Source organism: Capricornis sumatraensis, chromosome 1, assembly GCF_032405125.1.
Source record: "Capricornis sumatraensis isolate serow.1 chromosome 1, serow.2, whole genome shotgun sequence".
Taxonomy (NCBI): domain Eukaryota; kingdom Metazoa; phylum Chordata; class Mammalia; order Artiodactyla; family Bovidae; genus Capricornis; species Capricornis sumatraensis.
Window position 1 is genome coordinate 39,449,264 of NC_091069.1, and position 17,399 is coordinate 39,466,662.

Here is a 17,399-nt window from a genome sequence, read left to right on the forward strand (position 1 = left end):
ATAAAATCATATGCATTTTGGTGAAACAGAAAAAATATTATTATATGACTCTTACTATCTAAACTCACAACCAGCGTCTAAAAAGAGTTGTATCATCATGGGCGTGCCCCATGCAATTGCGGCCCCTGAAATGCAAGTGGAATTGGAACACAGCCCATGTCCTGCTCACCATGTGGCTTGAGAGGGGTGTCTCTGCCCCCAGGAAGGGGAGTCATTTACTCTCATAAAGGTGTTGCATGGATTACCAACAGCCCTGCTGCTTTTTCTTTCTTTATTTGAATATAATTTTCTAATGGGTTTTGCTTTCATAAATACAGTTTATTGCTTGGTTTGTCTTTGCCTAACACTAATTTTGAGTTTCCAGCCATGGAGAGTATGCCTCATGGTGGGGGTGGCAGAATGGGGTCCCAGCTTCAGCAGGTGCAGCCCTTCAAAACACAGTTCCCCATCCCCAAGGCAGAGAACTCAAAAGCTGAATATTATTTTTGGCCCCTGTGTCTCAGAGACATCCCAGTCAGATATCTGACCAAGCAAGTTGTTCCACAATGGAAACACAGCTAACACTTCAGTCCAGCCTGTGTCAAGGGCAGCCTGTTGCCTGTGGCCTGCGTCAATCTCCACTGGACACAGCCATCCAGTTGTGGAAGGTGCCGTTTCACTCAGCTGAAACCACCGTGGAATAATGCAATCCTTTCTAATACAGCCCCAGGGGCTCAGAGCTGTCCACACAAGTCCCCACTCACTCTTATCTTCCTGCAAACTCCACTGATCTATTTATTGGGAAATGTGATGTTTTTCCCTTCCAAATGTTGTCTACCCTCTTAGGGAGTGATGTTGCTTCCTGGCTATTGGTTAGCAGCAAGAACGGCAGCAATGCTGGGTCTCTGCAGGCGGTTTCTGTGGTTCCTGGGATCCTCAAGCGTCGATCTTGGGTTCCTTCATCGATTTGACAAACTCCTTGACCTCCTCTTCCAAGGCCTTGTTTCTCTTCTCCACATCCTCCCGGGAGCGTTCCACGTTGCGGAGGCTGATTTCCAAGGCTGCTGACTTCTTCTTCTCATTCTCCAGTTCTTCATTCAGCCTCACCACCTTAGCCCACACGTCATAATTTTCCCTCTCGAGGCTACAAAGAAGGGAAGAAAAGAATGGGATGACAAGGCATGACCTCTAGACTCTCCCTCCGGCCTTGCCCACAGCCACCCTGTCCATTTCACCTTCCACATCACAAGACCCATCTCCAGCCTGTGCCTCCTAGTGTGTCCCACCCCGGACAGGAGGACTTCCCAGTAAACCTGAACTCCCAGAGTGTGTTCCTGCTCCTCTTCCGTCATTTATCATCCACCCTGTGACATCTTGTGTTGTTTTTCATGTTGTTTTGTGTTTTGTATCTTCCACCACACTATAAAGTCTTTGAATGAAGATACCACCTCTAATATTTTCAGCCCACTAGAGCCTTACATCTGTCCTGCTCTGTGGAAGTGTTGATTAACAGCTGAATCTCACCCAGATTCTGTGTGTATGGATCACCAGCCCCTGTGTACACACGTGTGCCTTCTCATCCTGCTCCACGCAGACCATGGACCAGAGCCTTTTCTCATGAAGGCTCCTGGAGACCAAGATTTGGAGAATCCAGGGAGCTGCTCTTAGAGAGCAATGGTCTTGCCAGCCCCACCCACACTTCTGAATCCCACTCAAAGTGCAAGATCTGCTGGATTCCTGAATTCCCAGGATTTTCACTGTTATTGCCCCAAATCTTAGTCTCATCCCAGGTGCCTGTCTGTCCCCCTTCAGGCTGTGCTGAATTAACCCTTGAAAATGAGCATACATATGACATTTTAAAACCACAGTAGGGAATTTCAGGCCTGTGAGGAGAATGTGATTAGAAAAGTTGCTTCAGAGTTTCATTCTGTGAGATACTGCCTCCATGCTACTCAACAGCAGAAACATTCTTAAATGGAGACTTGAGCTCCTGTTTGAGCCCATCCCTGGGCTCTGCTGGTGGCTCAGATGGTAAGGAATCTGCCTGCAATGCAGGAGACCCATCTCCAGCCTGTGCAGGAGACCCCGGTTCGCTCCCTGGGTTGGGAAGATCCCCTGAAGAAGGGAATGGCAACCTACTCCAGTATTCTTGTCTGGTGAATTCCATGGACAGAGAAGCCTGGCAGGCTACTGTCCATGGGGTCGCAAAGAGTTGAACACAACTGAGCAACTAACACTTTCACTGGCTTCTAACTTCAGGGGTCTAGTCGATGCTGCACGTAATGGCCTCTCATCAGAGCATTGCCTACCTCTGCCCATTTCTTCTTAAAGCCAAATTAGACATTCCTCTGGAATCCACATTGCAGGAAGATTCTTTCCCAACTTCCCTAGTGGCACAGACAGTAAAGAATCTACCTGCAACGTGGGAGAGCCAGGTTTGATCCCTGACTTGGGAAGATACTTGGCAGGAGGAAATGGCAACCCACTCCAGTGTTCTTGTCTAGGGAATCCCATGGACAGAGGAGTCTGGTGGGTTACAGTCCATGGGGTTGCGAAGAGTCAGACACAAGTGACTGACTAACACTTTTACTTTCTGGAATCCTGCTCATCACAAATCTAGTTTTCTTCTCAGAGTTCTCCACATCCCTCTTGCTTAGAGGGCAACCTCATGAGACACTGCTAGATCTTGGCCACTGATTCCAGTGGTGGAGACGTAGAATCTGAGTGGGCTTGGGAGGGTGGCTGACCCAGGTTCAAATCCCAGCCCCATCAATGATTAGCTGTGCAACCTTTAAGAACCTTTTTATACTTCCCAAACTCTTATTTCTTCTGTAAAATGAGGGCTTTACCTATTTCGCCTGATTACTGAAGGGATTATATGAGAAGGGATGTCTGAAGCGTGAAGATTACAGCAAGTATCATAGACTGAGTCCTCTTTCCTCTCCCACGGAGGAGTGGGGAGCCCCCACCCCCACCCAATTTTGGATTCAGAGGACTTTGTCCCCTTCAGGAGGAGTGGCCACCTTAATAAATATTTGTAGAGTTGGTGAATGACATTAATACAAAAAAGTTTTGAAATTTCTCTTAATGTTTTAAGGCAAATGCATGAGATTCTTTGTGATCCCATGGACTACAGTCCCCTAGACTCCTGTGTCCATGGAATTTTCCAGGCAAGAATACCGGAGTGGGTTGCCATTTCCTCCTCCAGGGATTCTTTCCAACTCAGGGGTCGAATCTGCCTCCCATGTGTTTCCTGCATTGGCAGGCACATTCTTTACCACTACTCCACCTGGGAAGCTCGTATTAAGGCATGTTGATGCTTAAAGAATCACTTTTTGGAAATAGCTGGTTAAGCTACTTAAGCTACATACTTACTTTTCCATGACTTTAATCTAAAGTTTAGTGTTTTCACTAATTTGGTCATCTCCTCAATCCCTTTGCCCTTGTTCTTCATTAGGCCAGACTACTTACTATAGAAACTGTTGTCTATAATTGAAGTTTCATGATGTCACTCCTTTGGCAGAGAAAAATCCCTATTTGCTTTTAATATGGAAACCAAGCGGCTGCCCAAGCCCCTCTGGGAATGGCTTACTTTTTAATCTGTTCCTCATACATTTGCTTCTGTGTTTCTATTTCCTTTTGCAGCTCCTGGACCATCCTCTGCAAAGATTCAAGTTCCTCTTCACCAGAGATTTTTTTCCCAGGCCCAGTTTCAGAGTTTAGGCTGGCAAGAGCATCTCTCTTGGAGTCACAGGCCTGGGGTGAGAGTGTACTGGCTTCATCCCCAGGGGACCCGGGCTGGGTGGGGACGTTATCATAGGTAGAAGTCCGCTGGGAGTCGAAAAACTGCGGCATGCCTTGAGACATCGTTCTCCTGTGCCCATCCCCAGCCTTAGCCTCCGAAGAAGATGACCAGAATTCATTTTTAAAGATCTCTGCTTTGCAGCTGTTGGCACCTTGCAAAGCGGAGGTCAAGAAGCATTTCCGGTTTGGGAGTGTCTGAGTCCTTTTTCGTGACTGCAGCTTCCAATCTCCTGGCTTGTCCCTGGATGTTTTGTCTTCTAGACACCCGTCGTTCGGCTGTTGTCCAGTGGGGCTGGTTGCATCTGAGTCACTGGCCTAAAAAAAAATGGCCACGGACGTTACATGGGTTTTTACACAAGTGTCATGTTCTCAGGATAAGGATGAGTAACTTGAAAGAAGGTGCATCTACGAAACTTCAGAAGACCATCTCTTTTATGTCCTTGGTATTTTCTTTATTATTGTATTTTAGATTAGAGGATAACTACTTAACCATTGTGATGGTCTTTGCCACATATCAACATGAATTGGCCATAGGTATACATATGTCCCTTCCTTCTTGAACCCCCCCTTCCATTGTCCACCCCATCCCACCCCTCTAAATTGTCAGAGAGCACTGACTTTGAGTTCCCTGCATCTTACATTAGACTCCCAGTGGCTATGTATTTTACATATGGCAATGTGTATGTTTCAATGCTATTCTCTCAAATCGTCACCCCTCTCCTTCCCTCACTGTGTCCAAAAGTCTGTTCTTTATGAGTGTGTCTCTTTTGCTGTCCTGCATATACGACTGTCAATACTATCTTTCCAGATTCCATATATACATGTTAATATATGATATTTACCTTTATGACTTACTTCACTCTGCAAAATAAGCTCTAGTTTCATCCAGCTCATTAGAACTGACTCAAGTGCATTCCTTTTTACAGCTGAGTAATATTCTATTGTGTATATGTACCACAACTTCTTTACCCATTCATCTGTCGATGGACATCCAGGTTGCTTCCATGTCCTAACTATTGCAAATAGTACTGCAATGAGCATTGGAGTACATGTGTATTTTTCAGTTATGTTTTCCTCAGGATATATGTCCAGTAGTGGGATTGCTGGGTTGTATGGTAATTTTATTCCTAGTTTATTAAGGAATCTCCAGATTGTTCTTCATAGTGGCTGTATCAATTTGCATTCCCATGAACAGTGTAGGAGGGTTCCCTTTTCTCCCCACTCTCTAGCATTTATTGTTTGTAAATGGTCATCATTTTTGATGATGACCATTCTGACTGGTATAAAATGATACCTCATCATAGTTTTGATTGGCGTTTCTCTAATAATGAGCAATGTTGAGCATCTTTCCATGTGTTTCTTAGCCATCTATATGTCTTCTTTGGAGAAATGTCTGTTTAGGTAAGAAGACCATCTCTTAATTTGTCACATTAGTTGATTTTCTGCCTGGCATTTTTTTTTCAGAAGAATATTACATAAATACTTGAAGGAACTCATGCTCTAGAAGTGAAATGCTGACTAAAATCAATTGCTTGTGGGAAAGAGTCCTAAAATAAGATCTTTTAAAATAATCTTAGAATGGGGAGGCTTTTCCATGACCCAAATCCAGAAGCCATAAAAGAAAAGTTTGATAAATTCAATCTACGTGGGTTTCCATGATTTCCCAAATTAAAAGTAAGCCACAGAAATCACTACATGCTAAATCAAAAAAGAATTAACAAACTAACAAAAATATTTGCAATGCCTATCACAGACAATAGGCTATTTTCCCTAATACATAAAGTTCATAAAATTTGAGAAGAAGAAGACCAATAATCAATAGAGACATAGGCAAAGAACAAGGTCAGATGACTTATGTAGGAAAATACAACTGGTCCTTACACATAAGAAAACAATGTTTGGATTCAAAATTAAAATTAATGAAATATCAGTTCTTTCCTATCAGATGGGAACCCCCACCCCCTGAAAGCTAACATACTCTGCTGGGAAAAGTGTAGGGAAATAGATTATTTCATGCATCACTGGTGGAAGCACAAAAGAGGACAACCACTATTTAACAATTTTAATCAAAATTACATATTACAAATCTATTTACTCTCTGACTCATCAATCCCACTTCGAGGAATTTATCTCAGAAATATATCTGTCTGAGCATGAAATAAAGCATGGTCAAGATTATTTGTGGCATCCTTGTTTGTAGCATAAAGGAATAAAAGTAACTTGCTCATCTATAGGGGTTGGCTGAGTAGATCATGGTACATGCACAGAATGGAATACCATGTGTGTTAGTCACTCAGTCATGTCCGACTCTGTGACCACATGGACTGTGGTCTGCCAGGCTCCTCTGCCCATGGAATTCTCCAGGCAAGAATACTGGAGTGGGTTGCCATGCCCTTCTCTAGGGGATCTTCTTGACCCAGGGATCAAACCTGGGTCTTCTGCATTGCAGGCAGATTCTTTACCATCATACATCTGCCAAAAACACAGTTTATGAAGTTGCTGTCTATGTATTGACATGAAAATGTCTCCAGGGTATGCCATTAAACAGAAAAATTCAAGATACAGAGTAGCATGTGTGTATGTCTGTGTGTGTGTGTGTGTGTAAAGGGAGAGAATGAGTATGTTATACCTTGTATAAAAAGGGAAGTAACTAACAGTTTACATTCATATTTACTTAAGTTTTCATAAAGGAACGTCGGGAGGACAAAAAAGGAACTGATAAAGGCAGGGAAGAATGAGGTGGGTGGAGAGAGCAGAGGGAGCTGAAGTTCTAAACATATCTTTTTCTTTTGTTTTGACGTTTTTGTATCATGGATATGTATGTTTAGATTAAATTAAGAAGAAAGAGAAAAAGACTGAGCCCTAAGTGTAAAATCAGAAAGTCAGGGCTCAAGCTGTCATTCGAGGCTTCCAGCTTATCACCTGTGTCAGCAACCCCACCTGGAATCAGAAGGGCCTGGGCCCTGAGATGCAAACTGGGTCTAAGCCCCACTCTCCCGCCATTCTATTACCATCACGTTGGGCTAGCTGGTCGACCTCCCTGAGACTCAGCACTTCAGCTCTAAGATGTGTAAGATAAATTCTGCCCTACAGAGGAAGGGTGACGACTCCAGACGTGATCTATTTAAGGTCTCCAGCACAGTGCCTCTCTTTAGCGTTATACTAAATACAGAAACCTGTCAATGAGCAAAATGGCCACTCTCAAGGATGTCCAGGATGAGTTCACTACATGAAGTAGGAACATTTCTAAATATTAATTTGATTTTAGAGTATTAGTAAGATGCACTCTATCCAGACAGGCATCACCCAAGAAAAATCACAACCACCACCACCTTTTTCTCAATACTTTCTTCATCATCCACAGGATTACCAGTACTGTAGGCAACGGACAGCACCTGGTCGACTGGGAATTTTAGATCCATGACTTGGTCACACATCAAGAATCAAGCTGCTACATAAAGTTCACATGTTCTTTTAAAAAATATTTGTTGCTCTAAAGATGTGAAAATAGTTGAGCTTTGTAAATTGTTGGCCTTAGTCTAAATTTCAGAGTCTGCAGAGTTTTTTGACATTGTGAACGTGAGCCGAAATCCTTCAGTACAGAGGAGGGGGTTGACATTGCTGAGACAGCTTATCAGGGAAAGGGAAATAATACACAAACACATCACATACTCTGAGAAAGAAATCACGTTTCATGGCTTAGCAGGAAACCAGTTCTCTCTGGACTTTCACCCGGAATTTTCAACAACTCTCACTGAAACGTTTACACTGTGGTATACATTAATTTCCCTACCAAACTTCCCTGGACTGCATTTGAAAGAGTTTCCTTTTTAATGCGGGCTTCACTGAGGACTCCCATTGCTCAGTCACTGGGGGGTGGGCACACACGTCACTAATTCATCTCCAGGATACCAACAAAAACTAGACTTTGAAAGAGGCCAGGCTTTCAAGATGCATTCAAATGAGTCTATACCAGCTGCGCCCACTGCCACAGCATCTCCCAGGGCTCCCCAGATTGCCAGCCCAGGGCAGCTCTTACATGGAATGACCTGGACTGAAGGAAGAGTTGGATAGAAAGAGGAAGGTTTTCTACACCTTACCATGTTACTTACACTGTCTGTCCTAGAAATTGGAGGGTCCTCAGTGGCATCCCAGCCCACAGAGCTTCGTGCAACTGGAGGTTTCTTGGGGTCGTTTTGGGGGGCAGGGGGGGATAAAGGTGCATCCTTGGACTTGGGGAAAAGGACTTCATGGTCTCTGATCATCATAGTCATCACTCTTTGGATTTGAGGAGTCCCTGAAAGAAAGAAGAAAGAGATTTGTAGTGCAAGACCATGAGCAGGGGGCAGGCAGTCCTCAAGGGTCTCCACCCATGAGATGTCACTAAACTTGACTCTAAAACCACATGGCCCCCAAGGACTTCAGTTATTCTTCACAGGACCCTTCTTAATTACTTGGGATAGGGGATCCTGAAAAGGATGAGACAGAAGCATATGGACCAGGGTGAAAAAGGGTTGTTTTCAGCCTATAGTCCTCTGCATCGTCTTTGATTAGGAAATAGGGAATACAACAAGAAAGAAAATGAAGACATCTTTCTCTCCTAATGTGGTCCTCAATATGACATCTGATTTCTTACTGCACATATACCTAATGTGTGCCAAGCATACTGTCTCCCCGAAATCATGGCAGACATCAATACTCTGTGTCAGGACTCTTCACTGAACTAAGACACAGCCTCAGAAGTCTTTTCAACACAGCTTTACAAGTAGCCTCTTTCTGAGGTGTCTTATAAAATTACATTTGTTCGCACTCTCTGGTTCAGTTCAGTTCAGTTCAGTTCAGCTGCTCAGTTGTGTCCAACTCTTTGCGACCCCATGAATCGCAGCACGCCAGGCCTCCCTGTCCATCACCAACTCCCAGAGTTCACTCAGACTCACGTCCATTGAGTCAGTGATGCCATCCAGCCATCTCATCCTCTGTCGTCCCCTTAAAAGTTCTCCTGCCCCCAATCCCTCCCAGCATCAAAGACTTTTCCAATGAGTCAACTCTTTGCATAAGGTGGCCAAAGTACTGGAGTTGCAGCTTTAGCATCATTTCTTCCAAAGAAATCCCAGGACTGATCTCCTCCAGAATGGACTGGTTGGATCTCCTTGCAGTCCAAGGGACTCTCAAGAGTCTTCTCCAACACCACAGTTCAAAAGCATCAATTCTTCAGCGCTCAGCCTTCTTCACAGTCCAACTCTCACATCCATACATGACCATAGGAAAAACCATAGCCTTGACTAGACGGACCTTAGTCGGCAAAGTAATGTCTCTGCTTTTGAATATGCTATCTAGGTTGGTTATAACTTTTCTTCCAAGGAGTAAGCATCTTTTAATTTCATGAGTGTTTAAAAATACTAAAAGACTAAGAAACACCAGCTAAATGTTTTTGTGCTAGCCTACCACACTGTGTGATGACTGGTAAATCTCTAACCTCTCTGCTCTGTTGTGACGCAGAAAATAAACTGCCTGCTGATTTCACAGGGTTATTTTACAACTCAGATAAGATAATCTACAGAAAATGCTCAGCCAATTGCAGAGCAATTTGGTAGTGATGTCACTGTTATTACTTCCTCTGCCCCTGCCATCACCATGGGACCAGCGGTACCTCTCATGATCACAGCAGGGTCCTCAACCTTCGACCTGATGAGATTCACACCAATCACAGTAGCCAGATTGTCCACGCTCATTTTGTTAACTCCACAGTTCAGCTGGATTTCATGGAGGAACCTGCGGGCAGCCAGGATATCCCAGAGTGGGAGACAAGAAGTTGCCACAAGGAAGTACTTCCAGGTACCAACAAGATCACAGAGGTATGTCTCAACTCTTCCCTCCTGGTCTCAGGAATGGGACCAGTCTGCTTCGACTACAGGAATTTGGCTTTGTCTCGAAAGAGTCAAGATCAAGGAAGATGAGAAACAAGCAGCCCAGCTGCTGAGGGTGGTGTAGGGGCCAAGGGTAGATAGGAAATTACTTTGGCATGAAGCAGGGCCCAGTGCAAGGAGCTAAGAGGAGATGAGAAAGACTAAAATGGGTGCAGGCCATGACTAGTCTTCACTTTACAGGCTTATCTCCCAGGCTCTCTGTACATCCCAGCTGAGTCCAGAGAAGAAAATGTTATGGTGAGATTTCATAAACGGGAACTCATGATCCCTCCTTGCTCTTATCCTCAGAGTACACCACTGAGCATCTCAAATTTTCAGCAGGTACTCAAAAACTGACAATTAATTTTCACTATAATTCTACCCAGTTGAGGCATGAAGCTCTCAGACTCATTATTAAAAAAAAAACACACACACAAAAAAAACCCTGAAAAGATCAGCAAAGGGATTTCTAAATACTATCTCTAAAAAACACTTTTAAAGGAATAGGCTGAAACAATATAAAATTCCCAATATGGAGAAATTCTCAGAGAAGGGTGTGGTGTCCAAATGAGAAAACTTTATGGAATATTATGGAGTCATATATAACCCTATTTTGCGACATAGGAAAATTCTCAAACTATAATGTTTAGCCAAAAGAAGCCGGTTACAAATATATACATTATTAACATATATACATATTTCTAATTTGGTATAAAAATTGTTTCCTTATTATTTATATTGATAGATGTGAAGACCTAGCACAGAGACAACAACATTCGGAAGGAAACACATTCAAATGTTAATAGTGATTTTTGCTGGGTGAGTGGACTTGGGGTAATTTTTGTTTATATACAGTACTTTGTATTTTGCTGGTTTCCAAGCCAAGCGTCTATCTCTTTTATAATTGGGAAACAATAGAAAATATTTTAAAAAAATAAAGAGAAATTCAGCTATGTCTGAGATGGAGATCCAGGTTCCCAACTCAGCCTGATCTGGGTCAATCCACATACCATGTGTTGCCACAAAGTGAGCACACAGAAGGTCCTCAGAAAGGGAACTAAGAAAGATGGCCTGGAATGAATGCCTCTGGGTGCTAAGTTGTGATCCAGAGTCAGGAAGATGGGAGATAATTCTAGAAAAATTATAAGGATTCTGGGTTCTAATGCCTGTCCCAGGATTCTGGGCAGCCCTGGAGTAGGTTTGAAGGAAGATGCATGTTTCCTTTTTATGTTGATCAGATTTTCAGGGGATCCTTTAAATTATCTTGGGGTCACAGGAAACTACCTCAGTGGTATGTGAATAGAGTTGATCTTCCAAAGGTCTGAAACAAAATCTCTCGAGTTCACAGAGATACTCTTTCCTCCTCTAAATGGGGGCTTCTTTCTGGTGTGGCTGAAAATTATGGAGCTGATTCCAGGGGCCCCTTACCTGCAGATGTAGCTCAGGAGGCTATAGTTGTCTCGGGGAAGAAGAGAGAGCTGTTTTATCAACTCCTGCTGGGCCTGGGAAGAGATTTCAACACCAGTGAATGAGGCTGCTCACTTGCCAGCAATGGGACCCTGGAACATAATTGGGGTTTATCTCTGCAGAAGCAACACTTTGCCAGTCAATCCTGTCTGTCTCCATAGTTTTCTATGTTTTTTGAAAAAATGTTTCATTTTGAAATAACTATGAGTCCACAGGAAGCTGCAAAAACAGCATGGAGATGCTCATTGCTTTTTGCACAGTGTATTTCTTTATTCATCTGCAATTATGCTCTCCTCCCCAACTCGGAGCTACTCTAAGGCAAGAACTAAGTGATAACCATACTCACAATAATTGTTTGTTTTGTAAATGCTAGAGATGTAACACTCCAATAAAGAACTGGACCAGAACCAAATGCCCCCCAAGTAACTTCAAATGTATTGAGAAGGAGGATGCTTCTGAGAACTGGGATTTCAAGCAAAATGGTTTTCCTGGAACACACCGGGACACAAGGCCAGGATGACCAACCTGGAGGGCAGGTGAGAGGTCTGAAGGTTCGAGCTCCATGATGACATTGAACGTCAGAGAGAGTCACACAAGGTGTGCATGTGCCATGAAGAAGGACTGCAAACTTTCTTTCCTCTTTTCACTCATAGTACCTGCAGGGGTTGCCATCACTATTTTCTAAAGTTTTTTTTTAATGTAGATCATTATTAAAGTATTTATTGAATTTGTTACATTGTCGCTTCTGTTTTATGTTTTGGTTGATTCTGGCTGCAAGGCGTGTGGAATCTTAGCTCCCTAACCAGGGATGGAACCCACATCCCCTGCATTGGAAAGTGAAGTCTTAACCCCTGGACCACCAGGGAAGTCCCGAATCAATAATTTTAAAATGTGACTCACTTGTGACACATATCCCTTGGTTCTCAAAATGATCCTGTTATGAAATCTAAGTTTGTACTGTCTAAACAACAGCAACTTGCCACATGTGACTATTATAAAATATAATAAAATTAGAAAAGTTGTTCCTTAGTTGTACTAGCCACATTTCAAGCACCTAGTGGCCACATACAATGAGCAGTTACTACATTGGACAGTGCAGCTATGTAACAGTTCAATCATTGTAGAAAGTTCTCTTAGTCTAAGAACATAAACTGAGTCTTACAGAAGATACATCATTTGCTATTAATAAATGGCAGAATCAAAGTTAAATTTATTGCAAGTTTTTCTGTGCACCATTTTGCCAGAGAGAGCTTTTAGCTTAGTAGTGCTAAACACAAATCTCCCCCCGCCCCCAATGTGGGGAGTTAGACCCCTTTAATAGCTGTGTAATACAAACGCATTCATGGACCATTTAGTTTTGCAAATCTTGATTAAAAACCATGAAGGTTTTATCGTTGTCAGTAGGGTTTTACTGGTTTATTTGCTGGTTGGTTAGTTTGTTTAACATGATTCTACTGTGGTTAACTGTTGACTCTAAGGCCTTTAAGGAAACAATTTACCTGAGGATCAAAACTCCTGCTGGTGAAGAGCTTTGTGATGTTGCAGACAGGAACTGTAGGCCCTGCAGGCAGCTGTGGCTGAAATGAGCCAAGGAAAGTTCCTGTCCTTCCTCTCCCTGGCATATGTTCCTCATATACCCACGCCTGTCGTGCATGGTGTCACAAAGCTAGAACACTCAGGCCCCGCATCTGCCCTCTAGGTTAGTCAGTCTGTCTTTCTGTTCCAGCAGGTTTCAGCAAGGCCATATTGCTTGAAACCTTCTCAGAAGCATTCTCCTTCTCTTACTGGCTTTAAGGTGACTTGAGGGTATTTGATGATAGTCCAATTCTTTGTTGGAGTGTGACATCCCATAAAGACTGTCACCGTGTTTGGTTTCATTCGACTTTTTGCTGTTGAGAAAGTTCTAGTTTAACAAAGTATCTCACCAAAAGGTCCACCCTGACCCATTGTTGCTTGCCTACTAGACTAGTGTTCAGTAACCATTACCTTCTTCCAAAGTAGGACAACTTACTCTAATGACATACAAACCTTTGCCTCATCTGAATTCATGAGCTGCCCACAGAGCAGGAACCCATCGTACTGGCTCCAGGGAACCACAGGCTCTGGGAGGTCTCGGAGGTAGAGCTTCAGCAGGGAGGCCACCGTGTGGACATCTGTATCTCTGGAAGAAAATAAGCAATGCTTTTTGAAAGTAAAGTTCCAGAATTCTCCTCACCTCCCTGCTGGCGATCCACTGAATAAAATCCCAGATCCCCAAAAGGAAATTTTGCAAAGGAGTAGACTTAGCAACATCAGCAGCAGAGTTTAATAAAGACACATTTGACTAAAATATTTTTGCTACTCCCCCTTCTGGAATAACAATCCCCGACACCATTTCCTTTATCTCTTCTATCTAAGCGCCTCAAAGACAAGTCGAAGGTCTACTTTTCCATTAAACCTGTTAAACTGTATAACCTTCATTGCTTTCTTCTTTCTCTAAGTCACTTCAGTTCAGTTCAGTTCAGTCGCTCAGTCGTGTCCAACTCTTTGTGACCCCATGAAGTGCAGCACGCCAGGCCTCCGTGTCCGTCACCAACTCCCAGAGTTCACTCAGACTCATGTCCATCAAGTCAGTGATGCCATCCAGCCATCTCATCCTCTGTCGTCCCCTTCTCCTCCTGCCCCCAATCTCTCCCAGCATCAGAGTCTTTTCCAATGAGTCAACTCTTCACATGAGGTGGGCAAAGTACTGGAGTTTCAGCTTCAGCATCATTCCTTCCAAAGAAATCCCAGGGCTGATCTCCTTCAGAATGGACTGGTTGGATCTCCTTGCAGTCCGAGGCACTCTCAAGAGTCTTCTCCAACACCACACTTCAAAAGCATCAATTCTTCAGCTAAGTCACTTAGTATACTACAATTTAGCATTTTCTATGTAGTTTATAGTTTTTCATGTGATAACTCATTTATAGCTCTGGCCCATTGCTCTCTTTAATCCCTCAGAGAGCTTAACATAGTTCTGGGGTTCATTCATATATTTACATGATCATTTATTCAACACTTGCTCTCAACAGCAAGTGTTGAGAGAACCTACTAAGTTCAAGATACTAGGTCAGATATAGGGATTTCAGCAGTGAACCCTGAAATACCTGAAACACACAAGACACCTGTCTTCATGGAGTAACAAAGCTGAACAGACTCAAATGTTACCAAGTCATTATAATACTGTGTGGTTAGTGCAAAGACAAGGGAAGTTCAGGACCTGGGACTGCATCGAAATGTAGAAAAGGGATATCCAACGTAGAATTGGGGAGTCCTGGGAGACGCTTCAGAAAAGATTTGAAGAATGATGAGGAATTAGGGCATGGGCCAGGCAGCACATTATCAACAAGGAGGATGGAGGCAAGACTGGGTAAACCATGGCCCAGAAGCCAAATCTGGCCCATTGCCTTTATATGTATATCCTGCGAGCTAAGAATGGGCTTTACATTTTTAAATGGTTGGGGGGGGGTGTCAAAAGAAGAATATTTAATGGCAAGTGAAAAATCATATGAAATTTGAAGTTCAGCATCCATAAATAAAGTGTTATAGGAGCACAGCCATGCTCATTCATTTTTGTGTTGTCTTCAGCTGATTTCATGCTATAAGAACAGAGTTAAGTAGCTGCAGTAGATATTGTCTGACCCACAAAGCCTAAATATTTTATTTGTGGCCCTTTAAGAAAAGTCTACTGATCTCTGGGGTTTATGGAGCTATTGCATTTATCCCACAGCTCTGTAAGAGAAAATGAGTCTGAATATACCATAAACTTGAAGCTCAATAGTGAAAAAACCATATGCTTATTTCATTCATAACAAGAAAAACTGGTCATGCACCCCACTGTTCATAACAGCACTATTTATAATAGCAAGAAATGGAAGCGGTCTAAATGTCCATTGACAGATGAATGGATAAAGAAGATGTGCTATATATATGCACAATGGAATGTTACTCTGCCTTTAAAAAAAAATCTTATAATGCGATTTGCAGCAACAATGGATGGATCTAGAGATTATACTAAGTAAAGTAAGTCAGATAAAGACAAATATACGATATCACTTATATGTGGAATCTAAAACAATGGTACAAATGGACTTACCTACAAAACAGAAATAGACTCATAGACATAGAAAACAAACTCATGGTTACCAAAGGAAGAAGGAGGGTTGGGGTAAATTGAGAGTCTGGGATTAACATATACACACTGCTGCTGCTGCTGCTGCCAAGTCGCTTCAGTCATGTCCGACTCTGTGCAACCCCATAGACAGCAGCCCATGAGGCTCCCCCGTCCCTGGGATTCTCCAGGCAAGAACACTGGAGTGGGTTGCCATTTCCTTCTCCCTCCAATGCATGAAAGTGAAAAGTGAAAGTGAAGTCGCTACTACATATAAAATAAGCAAACAACAAGGACTACTGCGTAGCACAGGGAACGACAGTCCATATCTTGTGATAACCCACAATGGAAGAGACTATGAAAAAGAATAGATATATATGTGTGTGTAACTGAACCACTTGACTGTGCACTTGAAACACTGTAAATCAACTATGCTTCAATTAAAAAAGAAAGAAAAACTGGTGTTTGTAAGAGACAGCCCCAGTAGTATTTTGAAAAGCTGTGATGTGGTAAAAGGTTCAGCTGATCTGAGTGCTTCCTGGACATCAGCAATGGGGGATACAGAAGTGGATGGGCTGGGTGGGAGCCACTCTTGGAGGAGGGCCAGGAGGGGTGGATTTGTGCATGAGGAGGTGAAGGCAGGCATTTGAGGCCTCAGAAACCAGAACATCACGGCTTGACTGTGGAGCTCTCGGTCTTGACATTTCATGTAAATGTTTTCTCTTTGGTTTGTTTTGACGGCTGGTGGTTGGGGCTGCCTTCTGAAAAGACTCCAGCCTTTGCGGCCCGTGAACTCTAACTCCAAAGCAGAACTCCAGCAAGCACAGAGCCCTGCCTCTGCTCCACTGCTGCCCTCAGGAAACCAGGGGTGGGGACTATTCACTTAAAGGTGGGGATTCTGGAAAAGACTTCCCTGCTGACTCACTGCCTAAAAATACCTTGGCAAAGCCCTCTCATCAAAACGCAGGAGAAGTTCCCCAGAAAATAGCATCTGACACTTTGCAGAGCAGCATTCTCCTAAGTCCAGAAATCTCCTTTGTCCCAACGCCCCTGAATCACTGTCCACCCAATGGGCATCTCTGGTTTGATTGAAGCCCATCCCCTTCCCCACATCCTCTAATCTTACTCCACAAGTGCCCCTGGAGTGCCTCTAAGTCCTGCCCCTCCTTTCCCTGCCCTGTTCCAGAAGGCCATCATCTTTTGCCAGGATTCTGCCCCAGCCCCTATTTGGCTTCCTGCTGCCACGACTCCATTCTCCAATGCATCGTCCGTCATGTGGCACAGCCCCCAAAACTCAGAACACACCCACAGAACAAACACAGAAAACAAAGAATTTGAAATGAGAAAAGTAGTATAGATAATACATCAAGATCCAGAAACTTTTGAAGATAAACACAACAACAAAAAAGTCAAACTTTATAGATAGCTCAATTAGGAGAAGGTAATAGCCAACATTAGAAAAGAGAAAGGTACTGTAACCACAGATACAGGATTGATACTTCAAAGTTATCATCAAAAAACATAATTAGCCATCTAAATCATCATAGAATATTACAATCCACTGAAAGCTTTCCAGTTCATTTTGTCAGGGGAAGATAATTCCGCTTGGCTTGGCTAAATCCTTAGGCTTGTTTATTGTATCTCAGATTAAGTGCCATTTTGGGGTGAAAGCAAGAATACTGGAGTGGGTTGCCAAGGTCCCCCTCCTCCCAGGGGATCTTCCAAACCTAGGGATGGAACCCAGGTCTCCTGCATTGCAGGTGGATTCTTTACTGTCTGAGCCACCAGGGAAGCCCCCTAAATCCAGCAGATCTTGTCAAAAGCCCCCTGCTGAAATGAAAAATGATGAAAAAGTGAAACTAAAAATAGATGAAAAAAAAATACAGTCTATTTTTCATTTTGGGGGCACTTAACACAATAGAACTATACAGTTTTGTCTCTAAATTTTTGGTTTAATGTCTGTGCCCCCATGGTTACAGAACTGGCTCAAATATCATGGTTATAGTCTAAATTTCCAGCATGATTTTTCCTGAGTTTGCTTTTTCTTCAACCTAATGAAATGTCCTCATATATATATATATTTTTTAATCAAAGACGACAAACAAGTCAGGAGC

General features: G+C 43.0%; 1 protein-coding gene across 3 annotated transcripts in view; it reads right to left on the reverse strand.

The window, feature by feature from the left end:
• Nucleotides 1-353: 353 nt before the first annotated feature.
• The window catches only part of ARHGAP25 (Rho GTPase activating protein 25), a 48,485-nt gene continuing 31,439 nt past the window's right edge, over nt 354-17,399 (reverse strand). For 2 of the 3 annotated variants that reach the window (XM_068971135.1, XM_068971115.1), the window contains 6 exons: nt 13,185-13,317; nt 11,118-11,191; nt 9,434-9,555; nt 7,896-8,080; nt 3,572-4,098; nt 354-1,123 (listed from right to left, as the gene is read on the reverse strand). In XM_068971135.1, the coding sequence (XP_068827236.1) occupies nt 916-1,123; nt 3,572-4,098; nt 7,896-8,080; nt 9,434-9,555; nt 11,118-11,191; nt 13,185-13,317 (1,249 nt within the window). In that variant the 3' untranslated portion in view covers nt 354-915. Of the gene's footprint in view, nt 1,124-3,571; nt 4,099-7,883; nt 8,081-9,433; nt 9,556-11,117; nt 11,192-13,184; nt 13,318-17,399 lie in introns of all 3 variants that reach the window. The other variant, XM_068971124.1, reaches the window with a different exon arrangement.